General features: G+C 51.1%; 1 protein-coding gene across 1 annotated transcript in view; it reads left to right on the top strand.

The window, feature by feature from the left end:
- Nucleotides 1–19,461, top strand: part of LOC116359717 (dedicator of cytokinesis protein 1-like) — a gene marked incomplete at its 5' end in the record, with an annotated part of 464,327 nt that overhangs the window by 40,235 nt on the left and 404,631 nt on the right. Inside the window, 2 exon segments of the mRNA XM_031813059.1 lie at nucleotides 12,575–12,678; nucleotides 14,454–14,637. Of these exon segments, the coding sequence (XP_031668919.1) occupies nucleotides 12,575–12,678; nucleotides 14,454–14,637 (288 nt within the window).

The raw sequence follows: 19,461 nt of genomic DNA, 5'->3' as shown, positions 1-19,461 counted from the left end.
ACAGTGGGGAAAGATGGAGAGAGGGGATGACAGTGGGGAAAGATGGAGAGAGGGTGACAGTGGGAAGAGATGGAGGAGAGGGTGACAGTGGGAAGAGATGGAGAGAGGGTGACAGTGGGGAAAGATGGAGAGAGGATGACAGTGGGGAAAGATGGAGAGAGGATGACATTGGGGAAAGATGGAGAGAGGGTGACAGTGGGGAAAGATGGAGAGAGGGTGACAGTGGGGAAAGATGGAGAGAGGGTGATAGTAGGGAAAGATGGAGAGAGGGTGACAGTGGGGAAAGATGGAGAGAGGGGATGACAGTGGGGGAAAGATGGAGAGAGGATGACAGTGGGGAAAGATGGAGAGAGGGTGACAGTGGGAAGAGATGGAGGATGACAGTGGGGAAAGATGGAGAGAGGATGACAGTGGGGAAAGATGGAGAGGGGATGACAGTGGGGAAAGATGGAGAGAGGGTGACAGTGGGGAAAGATGGAGACAGGATGACAGTGGGGAAAGATGGAGAGAAGATGACAGTGGGGAAAGATGGAGAGAGGATGACAGTGGGAAAGATGGAGAGAGGGTGACAGTGGGAAGAGATGGAGAGAGGGTGACAGTGGGAAGAGATGGAGAGAGGATGACAGTGGGGAAAGATGGAGAGAGGGTGACAGTGGGGAAAGATGGAGACAGGATGACAGTGGGGAAAGATGGAGAGAAGATGACAGTGGGGAAGATGGAGAGAGGATGACAGTGGGGAAAGATGGAGAGCGGATGACAGTGGGGAAAGATGGAGAGAGGGTGACAGTGGGGAAAGATGGAGAGAGGGGATGACAGTGGGGAAAGATGGAGAGAGGATGACAGTGGGGAAAGATGGAGAGAGGGTGACAGTGGGAAGAGATGGAGAGAGGGTGACAGTGGGAAGAGATGGAGAGAGGATGACAGTGGGGAAAGATGGAGAGGGGATGACAGTGGGGAAAGATGGAGAGAGGGTGACAGTGGGGAAAGATGGAGACAGGATGACAGTGGGGAAAGATGGAGAGAGGATGACAGTGGGGAAAGATGGAGAGCGGATGACAGTGGGGAAAGATGGAGAGCGGATGACAGTGGGGAAAGATGGAGAGAGGATGACAGTGGGGAAAGATGGAGAGAGGATGACAGTGGGGAAAGATGGCGAGAGGATGACAGTGGGGAAAGATGGAGAGAGGATGACAGTGGGGAAAGATGGAGAGAGGATGACAGTAGAAAGAGATAGAGAGAGGATGACAGTGGGGAAAGATGGAGAGAGGGTGACAGTGGGGAAAGATGGAGAGAGGGTGACAGTGGGGAAAGATGGAGAGAGGGTGACAGTGGGGAAAGATGGAGAGAGGGTGACAGTGGGGAAAGATGGAGAGAGGATGACAGTGGTGGAAGATGGAGAGAGGATGACAGTGGGGAAAGATGGAGAGAGGATGACATTGGGGAAAGATGGAGAGGGGGTGACAGTGGAGAAAGATGGAGATAACTTAGATCACTAGGCCACAAGCACAAATTCAAATTCATGGACCACTAGACCACCCTAGGCCATGAGCACAAATATAAATTCATAATTTAGACCACTAGGCTACGAGCCTAAATTTGAATTCATACAATTATTCAGACAATGAATTCATAAATACTAAGCAATTGGCTCCTAACCTGTCCCCAGTCGTCCAAGTCAAGCAGACTGGGTCCTGGCCCTACATCCTGGCACTCATAGGGAACAGGAGGCCATTTAGGACACAAGCCCTGGTCATAACAATTACTATACAGTTCACCCTGTGTCACTTTAATTGTGGAATGAAATTCCCCTACATAGATGAGATTCATGTTATTCTGTTGGAATGGCCTGCCTGGCTGTCGGTGGGGCCCGGGCTGGCTGTCGGTGGGGCCCGGGCTGGCTGTCGGTGGGGCCCGGGCTGGCTGTCGGTGGGGCCAAGGCTGGCTGTCGGTGGGCCCCGGGCTGGCTGTCGGTGGGTCCCGGGCTGGCTGTCGGTGGGTCCCTGGCTGGCTGTCGGTGGGTCCCGGGCTGGCTGTCGGTGGGGCCAAGGCTGGCTGTCGTTGGGTCCCGGGCTGGCTGTCGGTGGGTCCCGGGCTGGCTGTCGGTGGGTCCCGGGCTGGCTGTCGGTGGGTCCCGGGCTGGCTGTCGGTGGGCCCCGGGCTGGCTGTCGGTGGGCCCCGGGCTGCCTGTCGGTGGGTCCCGGGCTGGCTGTCGGTGGGGCCGTGCTGGCTGTTGTTGATCCCGGGCTGGCTGTCGTTGGGGCCAAGGCTGGCTGTCGGTGGGTCCCTGGCTGGATGTCGGTGGGTCCCGGGCTGGCTGTCAGTGGGGCTGTGCTGGCTGTCGGTGGGTCCCGGGCTGGCTGTCGGTTGGGCCGTGGTGGCTGTTGTTGATCCCGGGCTGGCTGTTGTTGATCCCGGCCTGGCTGTCGTTGGGGCCAAGGCTGGCTGTCGTTGGGGCCAAGGCTGGCTGTCGGTGGGGCCCGGGCTGGCTGTCGGTGGGGCCCGGGCTGGCTGTCAGTGGGACCAAGGCTGGCTGTCGGTGGGGCCCGGGCTGGCTGTCGGTGGGGCCCGGGCTGGCTGTCGGTGGGGCCCGGGCTGGCTGTCGGTGGGGCCCGGGCTGGCTGTCGTTGGGGCCAAGGCTGGCTGTCGTTGGGGCCAAGGCTGGCTGTCGTTGGGGCCAAGGCTGGCTGTCGGTGGGGCCCGGGCTGGCTGTCAGTGGGACCAAGGCTGGCTGTCGGTGGGGCCCGGGCTGGCTGTCAGTGGGACCAAGGCTGGCTGTCGGTGGGGCCCGGGCTGGCTGTCAGTGGGACCAAGGCTGGCTGTCGGTGGGGCCCGGGCTGGGAGAATGAAATGCCTGTAACTGCTCATTTGTATGTTGGGAAAGGCGTCCGCCTGGCTGAAGGGACTCCATTCTAAATGTATGTGTTTATTTTTGTTAGTGTTTTTAATGTTTATGGGTGTGGAACAGGGCTGAGGAAGCCTCTCCTGGCTGTCTTGTTGCTCCATCTGCTCGCCTCATGGTGTATTATCGGTTAGTCCAGCCAAGAGGAGCTGGGAGAGGCGGCCGTATGCAAAACAATCCATTAGCAGGTCCAGACAGCCTGGACTGGGGGTTGTCTGTTTGAAACGTGCTGTATTTAGGGTGAAGCTATCCGTCCTCTCCCACACACACACTGTTGTGGGCTTCAGCAAAGACTAATCCTCTAGCACGGTTTACTTCTCATACACTCAGCCAGCCACCCAGACAGCCAGTCAGTCACTCAGCCAGCCAGCCAGCCAATCAGTCACTCAGCCAGCCAGCCTGCCAGTCAGTCACTCGGCCAGTCCCTCAGCCAGCCAGTCAGTCACTCAGCCAGCCAGCCAGCCAATCAGTCACTCAGCCAGCCAGCCTGCCAGTCAGTCAGTCACTCGGCCAGTCAGTCAGTCACTCGGCCAGCCAGTCAGTCACTCGGCCAGCCAGTCAGTCACTCAGCTGGCCAGCCAGTCAGTCACTCAGCTGGCCAGCCAGTCAGTCACTCAGCTGGCCAGCCAGTCAGTCACTCAGCTGGCCAGCCAGTCAGTCACTCAGCTGGCCAGCCAGTCAGTCACTCAGCTGGCCGGCCAGTCAGTCACTCAGCCACTCATCCAGTCAGTCAGTCACTCAGCCATTCAGCCAGTCAGTCAGTCACTCAGCCAGCCAGTCAGTCACTCAGCCAGCCAGCCAGTCAGGCTGTGCCCCTGCCCAGTCAGTCACTCAGCCAGTCAGTCAGCCACTCAGCCAGCCAGTCAGTCAGCCACTCAGCCAGCCAGTCAGTCAGCCACTCAGCCAGCCAGTCACCCAGCCAGCCAGTCAGTCAGTCAGTCACTCAGCCAGCCAGCCAGTCAGTCAGTCACTCAGCCAGCCAGTCAGGCTGTGCCCCTGCCCAGTCAGCCACTCAGCCAGTCAGTCAGCCACTCAGCCAGCCAGCCAGTCAGCCACTCAGCCAGCCAGCCAGTCAGTCACTCAGCCAGCCAGCCAGTCAGTCACTCAGCCAGCCAGCCACTCAGCCGAGTGACTGCCCAGTCAGTCACTCAGCCACTCAGTCAGTCAGTCACTCAGCCAGCCAGCCAGTCAGTCACTCAGCCAGCCAGCTAGTCAGGCTGTGCCCCTGCCCAGTCAGTCACTCAGCCAACCAGTCAGGCTGTGCCCCTGCCCAGTCACTCAGCCAGCCAGCCAGCCACTCAGCCAGCCAGCCAGCCACTCAGCCAGCCAGCCAGCCACTCAGCCAGCCAGCCAGTCACTCAGCCAGCCAGTCACTCAGCCAGTCAGTCACTCAGCCAGCCAGTCAGGCTGCGCCCCTGCCAAGTCAGTCACTCAGTCAGCCAGTCACTCAGCCAACCAGTCAGGCTGTGCCCGTGCCCAGTCACTCAGCCAGTCAGCCACTCAGCCAGCTAGTCAGTGACTCAGCCAGCCAGTCAGGCTGTGCCCCTGCCCAGTCACTCAGCCAGCCACTCAGCCAGCCAGCCAGCCAGCCACTCAGCCAGCCAGCCAGTCAGTCACTCAGTCAGCCAGTCATTCACTCAGCCAGCCAGTCAGGCTGTGCCCCTGCCCAGCCACTCAGCCAGCCAGTCAGTCACTCAGTCAGCCAGTCAGGCTGTGCCCCTGCCCAGTCACTCAGCCAGCCAGCCACTCAGCCAGCCAGTCAGTCACTCAGTCAGCCAGTCAGTCACTCAGCCACTCAGCCAGTCAGTCAGTGACTCAGCCAGCCAGTCAGGCTGTGCCCCTACCCAGTCAGGCTGTGCCCCTACCCAGTCAGGCTGTGCCCCTACCCAGTCAGGCTGTGCCCCTGCCCAGTGAAATCCATAGATTAGGGTCCAATGGATTCATTTAAATGCACTATTTTCCTTCTTCGAACTGTAATTCAGTCAAATCCTATAAATTGTTGCAAGTTGCGTTTTTAAATAATTTTCCTTCAGTATAGTTAATTGCCTTGTCTTTCTGGCTCAGGTTGGATGATTACCTGAGGCATGTTTGATGGCTGATATTTCCCATCCTGCCCTATTCACCTGTTGGGGACGATGTTATCATTCAGTGTATAGGAGGTAGGAGAGAGAGAGTACATTTCAGAGGGTTCATTCTAGGTCAGTGAACAGCTGAGATGTACAGGTTTCTGGACATAATAACCCCCTGACTGCCAGCTGTTTTAATCTGGGACTCTGTGCTTGTGTCTGATAGAAGTCATAGTGAATCCTCTCCTGATTCTGCAGCATAACGTAGTCCTCTTCTATCTTTCTATTGGTTGTCTTCCAGTCCAGCGAGCAGAGCGATTATTCACCGCGCCAGGCTACGGGGCAGAAAACCAATAAGTTGATTTATACAGATTGAATGCACCAGATGCTCCCGGTGAATCACGCTCCTGAACGTCACGTAAATTTGAGCTTGTTGATCTGTGATGGTGATGTATTCGGTCCCAACCCGACGGTAAACTTAACCGGACACAGCCGTTACTCTCCTCTCGGTTTATATCGGACCCACACGGAGGCTGCTTCACAAATACTGTTCTATTGTCTATGTGGTACCCTCAGGGTCTGGTCTGAATATACAGTGTGCTGACGACATTCTCCCTGGGGGATAGTGTAGACATCATTCTCCCTGGGGGATAGTGTAGACATCATTCTCCCTGGGGGATAGTGTAGACATCATTCTCCCTGGGGGATAGTGTAGACATCATTCTCCCTGGGGGATAGTGTAGACATCATTCTCCCTGGGGGATAGTGTAGACATCATTCTCCCTGGGGGATAGTGTAGCGAAGATGTAGCGCAAATACACTCTGAATATACAGTGTACTGACATCATTCTCCCTGGGGGGTAGTGTAGCGAAGATGTAGCGTAAATACACTCTGAATCTCCCTGGGGGATAGTGTAGACATCATTCTCCCTGGGGGATAGTGTAGACATCATTCTCCCTGGGGGATAGTGTAGACATCATTCTCCCTGGGGGATAGTGTAGACATCATTCTCCCTGGGGGATAGTGTAGACATCATTCTCCCTGGGGGATAGTGTAGACATCATTCTCCCTGGGGGATAGTGTAGACATCATTCTCCCTGGGGGATAGTGTAGCGAAGATGTAGCGCAAATACACTCTGAATATACAGTGTACTGACATCATTCTCCCTGGGGGGTAGTGTAGCGAAGATGTAGCGTAAATACACTCTGAATCTCCCTGGGGGATAGTGTAGACATCATTCTCCCTGGGGGATAGTGTAGACATCATTCTCCCTGGGGGATAGTGTAGACATCATTCTCCCTGGGGGATAGTGTAGACATCATTCTTCCTGGGGGATAGTGTAGACATCATTCTCCCTGGGGGATAGTGTAGACATCATTCTCCCTGGGGGATAGTGTAGACATCATTCTCCCTGGGGGATAGTGTAGACATCATTCTCCCTGGGGGATAGTGTAGCGAAGATGTAGCGCAAATACACTCTGAATATACAGTGTGCTGACATCATTCTCCCTGGGGGGTAGTGTAGACATCATTCTCCCTGGGGGATAGTGTAGACATCATTCTCCCTGGGGGATAGTGTAGACATCATTCTCCCTGGGGGATAGTGTAGACATCATTCTCCCTGGGGGATAGTGTAGCGAAGATGTAGCGCAAATACACTCTGAATATACAGTGTGCTGACATCATTCTCCCTGGGGGATAGTGTAGACATCATTCTCCCTGGGGGATAGTGTAGACATCATTCTCCCTGGGGGATAGTGTAGACATCATTCTCCCTGGGGGATAGTGTAGACATCATTCTCCCTGGGGGATAGTGTAGACATCATTCTCCCTGGGGGATAGTGCAGCGAAGATGTAGTGTAAATACACTCTGAATATACAGTGTGCTGACATCATTCTCCCTGGGGGGTAGTGTAGCGAAGATGTAGTGCAAATACACTCTGAATATACAGTGTGCTGACATCATTCTCCCTGGGGGGTAGTGTAGACATCATTCTCCCTGGGGGATAGTGTAGCGAAGATGTAGCTCAAATACACTCTGAATATACAGTGTGCTGACATCATTCTCCCTGGGGGATAGTGTAGACATCATTCTCCCTGGGGGATAGTGCAGACATCATTCTCCCTGGGGGATAGTGTAGACATCATTCTCCCTGGGGGATAGTGTAGACATCATTCTCCCTGGGGGATAGTGTAGACATCATTCTCCCTGGGGGATAGTGTAGACATCATTCTCCCTGGGGGATAGTGTAGACATCATTCTCACTGGGGGATAGTGTAGACATCATTCTCCCTGGGGGGTAGTGTAGACATCATTCTCCCTGGGGGGTAGTGTAGACATCATTCTCCCTGGGATGTAGTGTAGACATCATTCTCCCTGGGGGGTAGTGTAGACATCATTCTCCCTGGGGGGTAGTGTTGACATCATTCTCCCTGGGGGATAGTGTAGACATCATTCTCCTTGGGGGATAGTGTAGCGAAGATGAAGCGCAAATAAACTCTGCCATATGGACTGGATACAACACAATTATTGCAGTTCAGATTATTGCTCCTATGTGTCCTGAAGGAGGATGGGATTGTGTATGATTCATGTGTGTTGTGTTCTGATTGTCTGGTTCAGTGGGCGGGGCTCTAACTGGTTGTCTGGTTCAGTGGGCGGGGCTCTAACTGGTTGTCTGGTTCAGTGGGTGGGGCTCTAACTGGTTGTCTGGTTCAGTGGGTGGGGCTCTAACTGGTTGTCTGGTTCAGTGGGGCTCGGCTCTAACTGGTTGTCTGGTTCAGTGGGCGGGGCTCTAACTGGTTGTCTGGTCCAGTGGGTGGGGCTCTAACTGGTTGTCTGGTTCAGTGGGCGGGGCTCTAACTAGTTGTCTGGTTCAGTGGGACTGGGCTCTAACTAGACATCATTCTCCCTGGGGGATAGTGCAGCGAAGATGTAGTGTAAATACACTCTGAATATACAGTGTGCTGACATCATTCTCCCTGGGGGGTAGTGTAGCGAAGATGTAGTGCAAATACACTCTGAATATACAGTGTGCTGACATCATTCTCCCTGGGGGGTAGTGTAGACATCATTCTCCCTGGGGGATAGTGTAGCGAAGATGTAGCTCAAATACACTCTGAATATACAGTGTGCTGACATCATTCTCCCTGGGGGATAGTGTGCTGACATCATTCTCCCTGGGGGATAGTGTGCTGACATCATTCTCCCTGGGGGGTAGTGTAGCGAAGATGTAGTGCAAATACACTCTGAATATTTTTTTAAAAATTTATTTTACCTTTATTTAACCAGGTAGGCAAGTTGAGAACAAGTTCTCATTTACAATTGCGACCTGGCCAAGATAAAGCAAAGCAGTTCGACAGATAAAACGACACAGAGTTACACATGGAGTAAAAACAAACATACAGTCAATAATGCAGTATAAACAAGTCTATATACAATGTGAGCAAATGAGGTGAGAAGGGAGGTAAAGGCAAAAAAGGCCATGATGGCAAAGTAAGTACAATATAGCAAGTAAAATACTGGAATGGTAGTTTTGCAATGGAAGAATGTGCAAAGTAGAAATAAAAAATAATGGGGTGCAAAGCAGCAAAATAAATAAATAAATAAAAATTAAATACAGTTGGGAAAGAGGTAGTTGTTTGGGCTAAATTATAGGTGGGCTATGTACAGGTGCAGTAATCTGTGAGCTGCTCTGACAGTTGGTGCTTAAAGCTAGTGAGGGAGATAAGTGTTTCCAGTTTCAGAGATTTTTGTAGTTCGTTCCAGTCATTGGCAGCAGAGAACTGGAAGGAGAGGCGGACAAAGAAAGAATTGGTTTTGGGGGTGACTAGAGAGATATACCTGCTGGAGCGTGTGCTACAGGTGGGAGATGCTATGGTGACCAGCGAGCTGAGATAAGGGGGGACTTTACCTAGCAGGGTCTTGTAGATGACATGGAGCCAGTGGGTTTGGCGACGAGTATGAAGCGAGGGCCAGCCAACGAGAGCGTACAGGTCGCAATGGTGGGTAGTATATGGGGCTTTGGTGATAAAACGGATTGCACTGTGATAGACTGCATCCAATTTGTTGAGTAGGGTATTGGAGGCTATTTTGTAAATGACATCGCCAAAGTCGAGGATTGGTAGGATGGTCAGTTTTACAAGGGTATGTTTGGCAGCATGAGTGAAGGATGCTTTGTTGCGAAATAGGAAGCCAATTCTAGATTTAACTTTGGATTGGAGATGTTTGATATGGGTCTGGAAGGAGAGTTTACAGTCTAACCAGACACCTAAGTATTTGTAGTTGTCCACGTATTCTAAGTCAGAGCCGTCCAGAGTAGTGATGTTGGACAGGCGGGTAGGTGCAGGTAGCGATCGGTTGAAGAGCATGCATTTAGTTTTACTTGTATTTAAGAGCAATTGGAGGCCACGGAAGGAGAGTTGTATGGCATTGAAGCTTGCCTGGAGGGTTGTTAACACAGTGTCCAAAGAAGGGCCGGAAGTATACAGAATGGTGTCGTCTGCGTAGAGGTGGATCAGGGACTCACCAGCAGCAAGAGCGACCTCATTGATGTATACAGAGAAGAGAGTCGGTCCAAGAATTGAACCCTGTGGCACCCCCATAGAGACTGCCAGAGGTCCGGACAGCAGACCCTCCGATTTGACACACTGAACTCTATCAGAGAAGTAGTTGGTGAACCAGGCGAGGCAATCATTTGAGAAACCAAGGCTGTCGAGTCTGCCGATGAGGATATGGTGATTGACAGAGTCGAAAGCCTTGGCCAGATCAATGAATACGGCTGCACAGTAATGTTTCTTATCGATGGCGGTTAAGATATCGTTTAGGACCTTGAGCGTGGCTGAGGTGCACCCATGACCAGCTCTGAAACCGGATTGCATAGCAGAGAAGGTATGGTGAGATTCGAAATGGTCGGTAATCTGTTTGTTGACTTGGCTTTCGAAGACCTTAGAAAGGCACGGTAGGATAGATATAGGTCTGTAGCAGTTTGGGTCAAGAGTGTCCCCCCCTTTGAAGAGGGGGATGACCGCAGCTGCTTTCCAATCTTTGGGAATCTCAGACGACACGAAAGAGAGGTTGAACAGGCTAGTAATAGGGGTGGCAACAATTTCGGCAGATCATTTTAGAAAGAAAGGGTCCAGATTGTCTAGCCCGGCTGATTTGTAGGGGTCCAGATTTTGCAGCTCTTTCAGAACATCAGCTGAATGGATTTGGGAGAAGGAGAAATGGGGAAGGCTTGGGCGAGTTGCTGTTGGGGGTGCAGTGCTGTTGTCCGGGGTAGGAGTAGCCAGGTGGAAAGCATGGCCAGCCGTAGAAAAATGCTTATTGAAATTCTCAATTATGGTGGATTTATCAGTGGTGACAGTGTTTCCTATCTTCAGTGCAGTGGGCAGCTGGGAGGAGGTGTTCTTATTCTCCATGGACTTCACAGTGTCCCAGAACTTTTTTGAGTTAGTGTTGCAGGAAGCAAATTTCTGCTTGAAAAAGCTAGCCTTGGCTTTTCTAACTGCCTGTGTATAATGATTTCTAGCTTCCCTGAACAGCTGCATATCACGGGGGCTGTTCGATGCTAATGCAGAACGCCATAGGATGTTTTTGTGTTGGTTAAGGGCAGTCAGGTCTGGGGAGAACCAAGGGCTATATCTGTTCCTGGTTCTAAATTTCTTAAATGGGGCATGTTTATTTAAGATGGTTAGGAAGGCATTTTTAAAAAATATCCAGGCATCCTCTACTGACGGGATGAGATCAATATCCTTCCAGGATACCCCGGCCAGGTCGATTAGAAAGGCCTGCTCGCAGAAGTGTTTCAGGGAGCGTTTTACAGTGATGAGTGGAGGTCGTTTGACCGCTGACCCATTACGGATGCAGGCAATGAGGCAGTGTGCTGACATCATTCTCCCTGGGGGATAGTGTAGACATCATTCTCCCTGGGGGATAGTGCAGACATCATTCTCCCTGGGGGATAGTGTAGACATCATTCTCCTTGGGGGATAGTGTAGCGAAGATGAAGCGCAAATAAACTCTGCCATATGGACTGGATACAACACAATTATTGCAGTTCAGATTATTGCTCCTATGTGTCCTGAAGGAGGATGGGATTGTGTATGATTCATGTGTGTTGTGTTCTGATTGTCTGGTTCAGTGGGCGGGGCTCTAACTGGTTGTCTGGTTCAGTGGGCGGGGCTCTAACTGGTTGTCTGGTTCAGTGGGTGGGGCTCTAACTGGTTGTCGGGTTCAGTGGGTGGGGCTCTAACTGGTTGTCTGGTTCAGTGGGGCTCGGCTCTAACTGGTTGTCTGGTTCAGTGGGCGGGGCTCTAACTGGTTGTCTGGTCCAGTGGGTGGGGCTCTAACTGGTTGTCTGGTTCAGTGGGCGGGGCTCTAACTAGTTGTCTGGTTCAGTGGGACTGGGCTCTAACTAGTTGTCTGGTTCAGTGGGACTGGGCTCTAACTAGTTGTCTGGTTCAGTGGGACTGGGCTCTAACTAGTTGTCTGGTTCAGTGGGACTGGGTTCTAACTAGTTGTCTGGTTCAGTGGGACTGGGCTCTAACTAGTTGTCTGGTTCAGTGGGACTGGGCTCTAACTGGTTGTCTGGTTCAGTGGGGCTCGGCTCTAACTGGTTGTCTGGTTCAGTGGGACTGGGCTCTAACTGGTTGTCTGGTCCAGTGGGTGGGGCTCTAACTGGTTGTCTGGTTCAGTGGGCGGGGCTCTAACTGGTTGTCTGATTCAGTGGGCGGGGCTCTAACTGGTTGTCTGGTTCAGTGGGTGGGGCTCTAACTGGTTGTCTGGTTCAGTGGGTGGGGCTCTAACTGGTTGTCTGGTTCAGTGGGCGGGGCTCTAACTGGTTGTCTGGTTCAGTGGGCGGGGCTCTAACTGGTTGTCTGGTTCATTGGGACTGGGCTCTAACTAGTTGTCTGGTTCAGTGGGACTGGGCTCTAACTAGTTGTCTGGTTCAGTGGGACTGGGCTCTAACTAGTTGTCTGGTTCAGTGGGACTGGGCTCTAACTGGTTGTCTGGTTCAGTGGGTGGGGCTCTAACTGGTTGTCTGGTTCAGTGGGCGGGGCTCTAACTGGTTGTCTGGTTCAGTGGGCGGAGCTCTAACTGGTTGTCTGGTTCAGTGGGTGGGGCTCTAACTGGTTGTCTGGTTCAGTGGGCGGGGCTCTAACTGGTTTTCTGGTTCAGTGGGCCGGGGCTCTAACTGGTTGTCTGATTCAGTGGGTGGGGCTCTAACTGGTTGTCTGGTTCAGTGGGACTGGGCTCTAACTGGTTGTCTGGTTCAGTGGGTGGGGCTCTAACTGGTTGTCTGGTTCAGTGGGCGGGGCTCTAACTGGTTGTCTGGTTCAGTGGGCGGAGCTCTAACTGGTTGTCTGGTTCAGTGGGCGGGGCTCTAACTGGTTGTCTGGTTCAGTGGGCGGGGCTCTAACTGGTTGTCTGGTTCAGTGGGCCGGGGCTCTAACTGGTTGTCTGATTCAGTGGGTGGGGCTCTAACTGGTTGTCTGGTTCAGTGGGCGGGGCTCTAACTGGTTGTCTGGTTCAGTGGGTGGGGCTCTAACTGGTTGTCTGGTTCAGTGGGCGGGGCTCTAACTGGTTATATCCATTCCTCCCCCTGCAGCCAAAGACAAATCGGAGAAGATATTCGCCCTGTCGTTTGTGAAGCTGATGAGGTACGATGGGACGACCCTGAGGGACGGAGAGCACGATCTCATCGTATACAAGGTAGGTCATATAACACCACCTCATCGTATTCAGGGTAGGTCATATAACACCACCTCATCGTATACAGGTCATATAACACCACCTCATCGTATACAGGGTAGGTCATATAACACCACCTCATCGTATACAGGGTAGGTCATATAACACCACCTCATCGTATACAGGATAGGTCATATAACACCACCTCATCGTATACAGGGTAGGTCATATAACACCACCTCATCGTATACAAGGTAGGTAATATAACACCACCTCATCGTATACAGGGTAGGTAATATAACACCACCTCATCGTATACAGGGTAGGTCATATAACACCACCTCATCGTATACATGGTAGGTAATATAACACCACCTCATCGTATACAGGGTAGGTAATATAACACCACCTCATCGTATACAGGGTAGGTAATATAACACCACCTCATCGTATTCATGGTAATATAACACCACCTCATCGTATACAGGGTAGGTCATATAACACCACCTCATCGTATACAGGGTAGGTAATAACACCACCTCATCGTATACAGGGTAGGTAATATAACACCACCTCATCGTATACAGGGTAGGTAATATAACACCACCTCATCGTATACAGGGTAGGTAATATAACACCACCTCATCGTATTCAGGGTAGGTCATATAACACCACCTCATCGTATACAGGGTAGGTAATATAACACCACCTCATCGTATACAGGGTAGGTAATATAACACCACCTCATCGTATACAGGGTAGGTCATATAACACCACCTTATCGTATACAGGGTAGGTCATATAACACCACCTCATCGTATTCAGCGTAGGTAATATAACACCACCTCAGCGTATTCAGGGTAGGTCATAGAACACCACCTCATCTATACAGGGTAGGTCATATAACACCACCTCATCGTATTCAGGGTAGGTAATATAACACCACCTCATCGTATACAGGTAATATAACACCACCTCATCGTATACAGGGTAGGTCATATAACACCACCTCATCGTATACAGGGTAGGTAATATAACACCACCTCATCGTATTCAGGGTAGGTAATATAACACCACCTCATCGTATACAGGGTAGGTCATATAACACCACCTCATCGTATACAGGGTAGGTCATATAACACCACCTCATCGTATTCAGGGTAGGTCATATAACACCACCTCATCGTATTCAGGGTAGGTCATATAACACCACCTCATCTATACTGGGTAGGTCATATAACACCACCTCATCATATACAGGGTAGGTCATATAACACCACCTCATCGTATTCAGGGTAGGTCATATAACACCACCTCATCGTATACAGGGTAGGTCATATAACACCACCTCATCATATACAGGGTAGGTCATATAACACCACCTCATCGTATTCAGGGTAGGTAATATAACACCACCTCATCGTATACAGGGTAGGTCATATAACACCACCTCATCGTATACAGGGTAGGTCATATAACACCACCTCATCGTATTCAGGGTAGGTCATATAACACCACCTCATCGTATTCAGGGTAGGTCATATAACACCACCTCATCTATACTGGGTAGGTCATATAACACCACCTCATCATATAGAAGCTGGAGGACTCGTCTCTATATCGTCTCTATATTCAGGGTAGGTCATATAACACCACCTCATCGTATACAGGGTAGGTCATATAACACCACCTCATCATATACAGGGTAGGTCATATAAGAACCACCTCATCGTATACAGGTCATATAACACCACGGACCAGGTATATGTGTATGTGTAATTCTGTATGACCCCCAGGCGGAGGCTAAGAAGCTGGAGGACTCGTCTCTATATCTGAACCTGCCTGCTACTAAGGTGGAGCTGGAGGAGAAGGGTTTGTCCACTACAGGGAAGGGTACACACAACCTGGGCAACTGTACCATCAGCAAGGACTCCTTCCAGATAGCAACCCTGGTGTGTTCCACCAAGCTCACACAGAACGGTAAAGAGACTCTCTCTCCCTCTAGCCCTCTCTCCTTCTAGTCCACTACAGCCTTCTCTCCCTCCTCTACTTTCTCTCTCTCCCTCTAGCCCTCTCTCCTTCTAGTCCACTACAGTCCACTACAGCCTTCTCTCCCTCCTCTAGCATCTCCCTCTCTCTCTCTCTCTCCCTCCAGCATTCTCTCCCTCCTCTACCCTCTCTCTCCCTCCAGCCCTCCCTACTTCGCTCTCTCTCCACCGTTCTCTCTCTCTCTCTCCATCTCTCACGCTCTCCCTCTCCCTCCAGCCCTCCTTACTTCTCCCTCTCCCTCTCCCCCCCACCAATCTCCCTCCCTCCCTCCCTCCCTCCCTCCCTCCCTCCCTCCCTCCCTCCCTCCCTCCCTCCCTCCCTCCCTCCCTCCCTCCCTCCCTCCCTCCCTCCCTCCCTCTCCCTCTCCCCCCCACCAATCTCCCTCCCTCCCTCCCTCCCTCCCTCCCTCCCTCCCAGTAAAATGACCAAGCTGGTGCATATGACATGATGTTCCTCATCTAGAACTGTACCGTTGGACACCTCATTATAACTATATAGAATGTGTGTTGTTAGACTGGTGCTTTCTGCTGTGAACTTGACTCTTGGCTTCTGGGCTCATGGCTTCCTCTCCTAGAATGAACCAAACCCTAGGATGGTTTTCAATCTGTCTTGGGCTACAAGATGGGATGAATATGGGAACAAAGAGGAGATGAAAACTGAAGCAATGAGAACAAAGACCAGGGAAAGACTGGGGCACTGACTACAACAGCCCATCTTTTGACACTTTAAAATTCATAGTTTTACTAGCCTACAGCCATTTCCTGTCCGTCCCACCATGAAGACACATTCTGAATAAAGAGCGCTCTGACTCAGATCATGTGAAACAGTGGAGATGAAGAATTAAAAGAAAGAGAATTTCTGCTATGCTCCCAGGGAGCCATTGAAACAACTCAGTGTTGTTTAAGTACCTCTCCATTACAGTCCAGTCACATAGCAGCTATATGCAGCAGTTCTCTCTCTCTCTCTCTCTCTACACCTCTTCTCTCAGGAACGAGAGGCTGCTGCATATCACAAGGCTGCTTCCTACACCCTATATAGAGCACTGCTTTTGACCAGAGCCCATAGGGAATAGGGAGCCATTTGAAGTGTCGATGTAGACAAGGGTGCATTGCTTTTCCCCTCCCTGTATGGTGACAGAGCTTTCTACTGACGTCCTTCTCTCTTTACTGTTTCTACTGACTTCCTTCTCTCTCTACTGTTTCTACTGACGTCCTTCTCTCTCTGTGTTTCTCCTGACTTCCTTCTCTACTGTGTTTCTCCTGACTTCCTTCTCTACTGTGTTTCTCCTGACTTCCTTCTCTACTGTTTCTACTGACGTTCTTCTCTCTCTCTGTTTCTCTTGACTTCCTTCTCTCTCTCTGTTTCTACTGACGTTCTTCTCTCTGTGTTTCTCCTGACTTCCTTCTCTACTGTGTTTCTCCTGACTTCCTTCTCTACTGTGTTTCTCCTGACTTCCTTCTCTACTGTGTTTCTCCTGACTTCCTTCTCTCTCTGTGTTTCTCCTGACTTCCTTCTCTCTCTGTGTTTCTCCTGACTTCCTTCTCTCTCTGTGTTTCTCCTGACTTCCTTCTCTACTGTTTCTCCTGACTTCCTTCTCTCTCTACTGTGTTTCTCCTGACGTTCTTCTCTACTGTGTTTCTCCTGACGTCCTTCTCTCTCTGTGTTTCTCCTGACTTCTCTCTCTGTGTTTCTCCTGACGTTCTTCTCTACTGTTTCTCCTGACGTCCTTCTCTACTGTTTCTCCTGACGCCCTTCTCTACTGTGTTTCTCCTGACTTCCTTCTCTACTGTGTTTCTCCCTGACGTCCTTCTCTCTCTGTGTTTCTCCTGACGTCCTTCTCTCTCTGTGTTTCTCCTGACGTCCTTCTCTCTCTGTTTCTCCTGACGTTCTTCTCTACTGTTTCTCCTGACGCCCTTCTCTACTGTGTTTCTCCTGACGCCCTTCTCTACTGTTTCTCCTGACGCCCTTCTCTACTGTGTTTCTCCTGACTTCCTTCTCTACTGTGTTTCTCCTGACGTCCTTCTCTCTGTGTGTTTCTCCTGACGTCCTTCTCTCTGTGTGTTTCTCCTGACGTCCTTCTCTACTGTGTTTCTCCTGACTTCCTTCTCTACTGTGTTTCTCCTGACTTCCTTCTCTACTGTGTTTCTCCTGACTTCCTTCTCTACTGTGTTTCTCCTGACTTCCTTCTCTACTGTGTTTCTCCTGACTTCCTTCTCTACTGTGTTTCTCCTGACGTTCTTCTCTCTCTGTTTCTCCTGACGTCCTTCTCTCTCTGTGTTTCTCCTGACTTCCTTCTCTACTGTGTTTCTCCTGACGTTCTTCTCTCTCTACTGTGTTTCTCTACTGTGTTTCTCCTGTCGTTCTTCTCTCTCTACTGTGTTTCTCCTGACTTCCTTCTCTCTCTGTTTCTCCTGATGTCCTCCTCTCTCTGTGTTTCTCCTGATGTCCTTCTCTCTCTGTGTTTCTCCTGACTTCCTTCTCTACTGTGTTTCTCCTGACTTCCTTCTCTACTGTGTTTCTCCTGACCTCCTTCTCTACTGTGTTTCTACTGATGTTCTTCTCTCTCTACTGTGTTTCTCCTGACTTCCTTCTCTACTGTGTTTCTCCTGACGTTCTTCTCTCTCTACTGTGTTTCTCCTGACTTCCTTCTCGACTGTGTTTCTCCTGACTTCCTTCTCTACTGTGTTTCTCCTGATGTCCTTCTCTACTGTGTTTCTCCTGACTTCCTTCTCTACTGTGTTTCTCCTGATGTCCTTCTCTACTGTGTTTCTCCTGATGTCCTTCTCTACTGTGTTTCTCCTGATGTCCTTCTCTACTGTGTTTCTCCTGACTTCCTTCTCTACTTGTTTCTCCTGACGTCTTTCTCTCTCTGTGTTTCTCCTGACGTCCTTCTCTCTCTGTGTTTCTCCTGACGTCCTTCTCTCTCTGTGTTTCTCCTGACTTCTCTCTCTGTGTTTCTCCTGACGTTCTTCTCTACTGTTTCTCCTGACGCCCTTCTCTACTGTTTCTCCTGACGCCCTTCTCTACTGTGTTTTCTCCTGACGTCCTTCTCTCTCTGTGTTTCTCCTTACGTCCTTCTCTCTGTGTGTTTCTCCTGACGTCCTTCTCTACTGTGTTTCTCCTGACGTCCTTCTCTACTGTGTTTCTCCTGACTTCCTTCTCTACTGTGTTTCTCCTGACTTCCTTCTCTACTGTGTTTCTCCTGACTTCCTTCTCTACTGTGTTTCTCCTGACGTTCTTCTCTCTCTGTGTTTCTCCTGACGTCCTTCTCTCTCTGTGTTTCTCCTGACTTCCTTCTCTACTGTGTTTCTCCTGACGTTCTTCTCTCTCTACTGTGTTTCTCTACTGTGTTTCTCCTGTCGTTCTTCTCTCTCTACTGTGTTTCTCCTGACTTCCTTCTCTCTCTGCTTCTCCTGATGTCCTCCTCTCTCTGTGTTTCTCCTGATGTCCTTCTCTCTCTGTGTTTCTCCTGACTTCCTTCTCTACTGTGTTTCTCCTGACCTCCTTCTCTACTGTGTTTCTACTGATGTTCTTCTCTCTCTACTGTGTTTCTCCTGACTTCCTTCTCTACTGTGTTTCTCCTGACTTCCTTCTCTACTGTGTTTCTCCTGACGTTCTTCTCTCTACTGTGTTTCTCTCCTGACTTCCTCCTCTCTGGGGTGGGGTTTGGGGTAGGAGGTGGGGTCTGAGGTGGGGTCTGAGGTAGTAGGTAGCGTCTGAGGTTTTACACAACCTCCGTCCTCCCCCCTATTACACACCCTCCGAAGTGTTACTAGTGATTTCCTCTACCTCATCTCAGTTTAAATATCTTTAATGTGCTTCCCTATGGACCGCCATCCAGCTTGCCGGATATCCCAGAGTCCCCAGCCCGTTTCCATCTGAGATGAAACTCTCCTTTTAATGAAGCTAGAGTTATGTGTCCGCCAGCCCTGGGAGCCGACGGCATTGGTGAGGAGAAGTGGCTGTGGTCTCTTCTCTTCCCAGGGGGTTGGCACTGCAGTCGTGGGACTTTGTCACAGGCAGGAGGACAGCTTGAGAAAATAGGGAGATGAAATGACCTGAGAGAGATATCGTCTGCAGTGCCTCCTCTCTAAACTTGTAGTGGTCAGATAAACAGAGGTAAGAGCCTTGTGGAGCCCCTCTCCTCTCCTCTCCTCTCCTCTCCTCTCCTCTCCTCTCCTCTCCTCTCCTCTCCTCTCCTCCTCTCCTCTCCTCTCCTCTCCTCTCCTCTCCTCTCCTCTCCTCTCCTCTCCTCTCCTCTCCTCTCCTCTCCTCTCCTCTCCTCTCCTCTCCTCCTCTCCTCTCCTCTCCTCTCCTCTCCTCTCCTCTCCTCTCCTCTCCTCTCCTCTCCTCTCCTCTCCTCTCCTCTCCTCTCCTCTCCTCTCCTCTCCTCTCCTCTCCTCTCCTCTCCTCTCCTCTCCTCTCCTCTCCTCTCCTCTCCTCTCCTCTCCTCTCCTCTCCTCTCCTCTCCTCTCCTCTCCTCTCCTCTCCTCTCCTCTCCTCTCCTCTCCTCTCCTCTCCTCTCCTCTCCTCTCCTCTCCTCTCCTCTCCTCTCCTCTCCTCTCCTCTCCTCTCCTCTCCTCTCCTCTCCTCTCCTCTCCTCTCCTCTCCTCTCCTCTCCTCTCCTCTCCTCTCCTCTCCTCTCCTCTCCTCTCCTCTCCTCTCCTCTCCTCTCCTCTCCTCTCCTCTCCTCTCCTCTCCTCTCCTCTCCTCTCCTCTCCTCTCCTCATCCACCTCACTCTCACGATGATTTAT

This window comes from Oncorhynchus kisutch, unplaced genomic scaffold (genome assembly GCF_002021735.2).
Source record: "Oncorhynchus kisutch isolate 150728-3 unplaced genomic scaffold, Okis_V2 Okis04b-Okis11a_hom, whole genome shotgun sequence".
Classification (NCBI taxonomy): Eukaryota; Metazoa; Chordata; class Actinopteri; order Salmoniformes; family Salmonidae; genus Oncorhynchus; species Oncorhynchus kisutch.
Note: the sequence above shows the minus strand (reverse complement) of the source record. Positions and strands in the feature narration are given on the sequence as shown.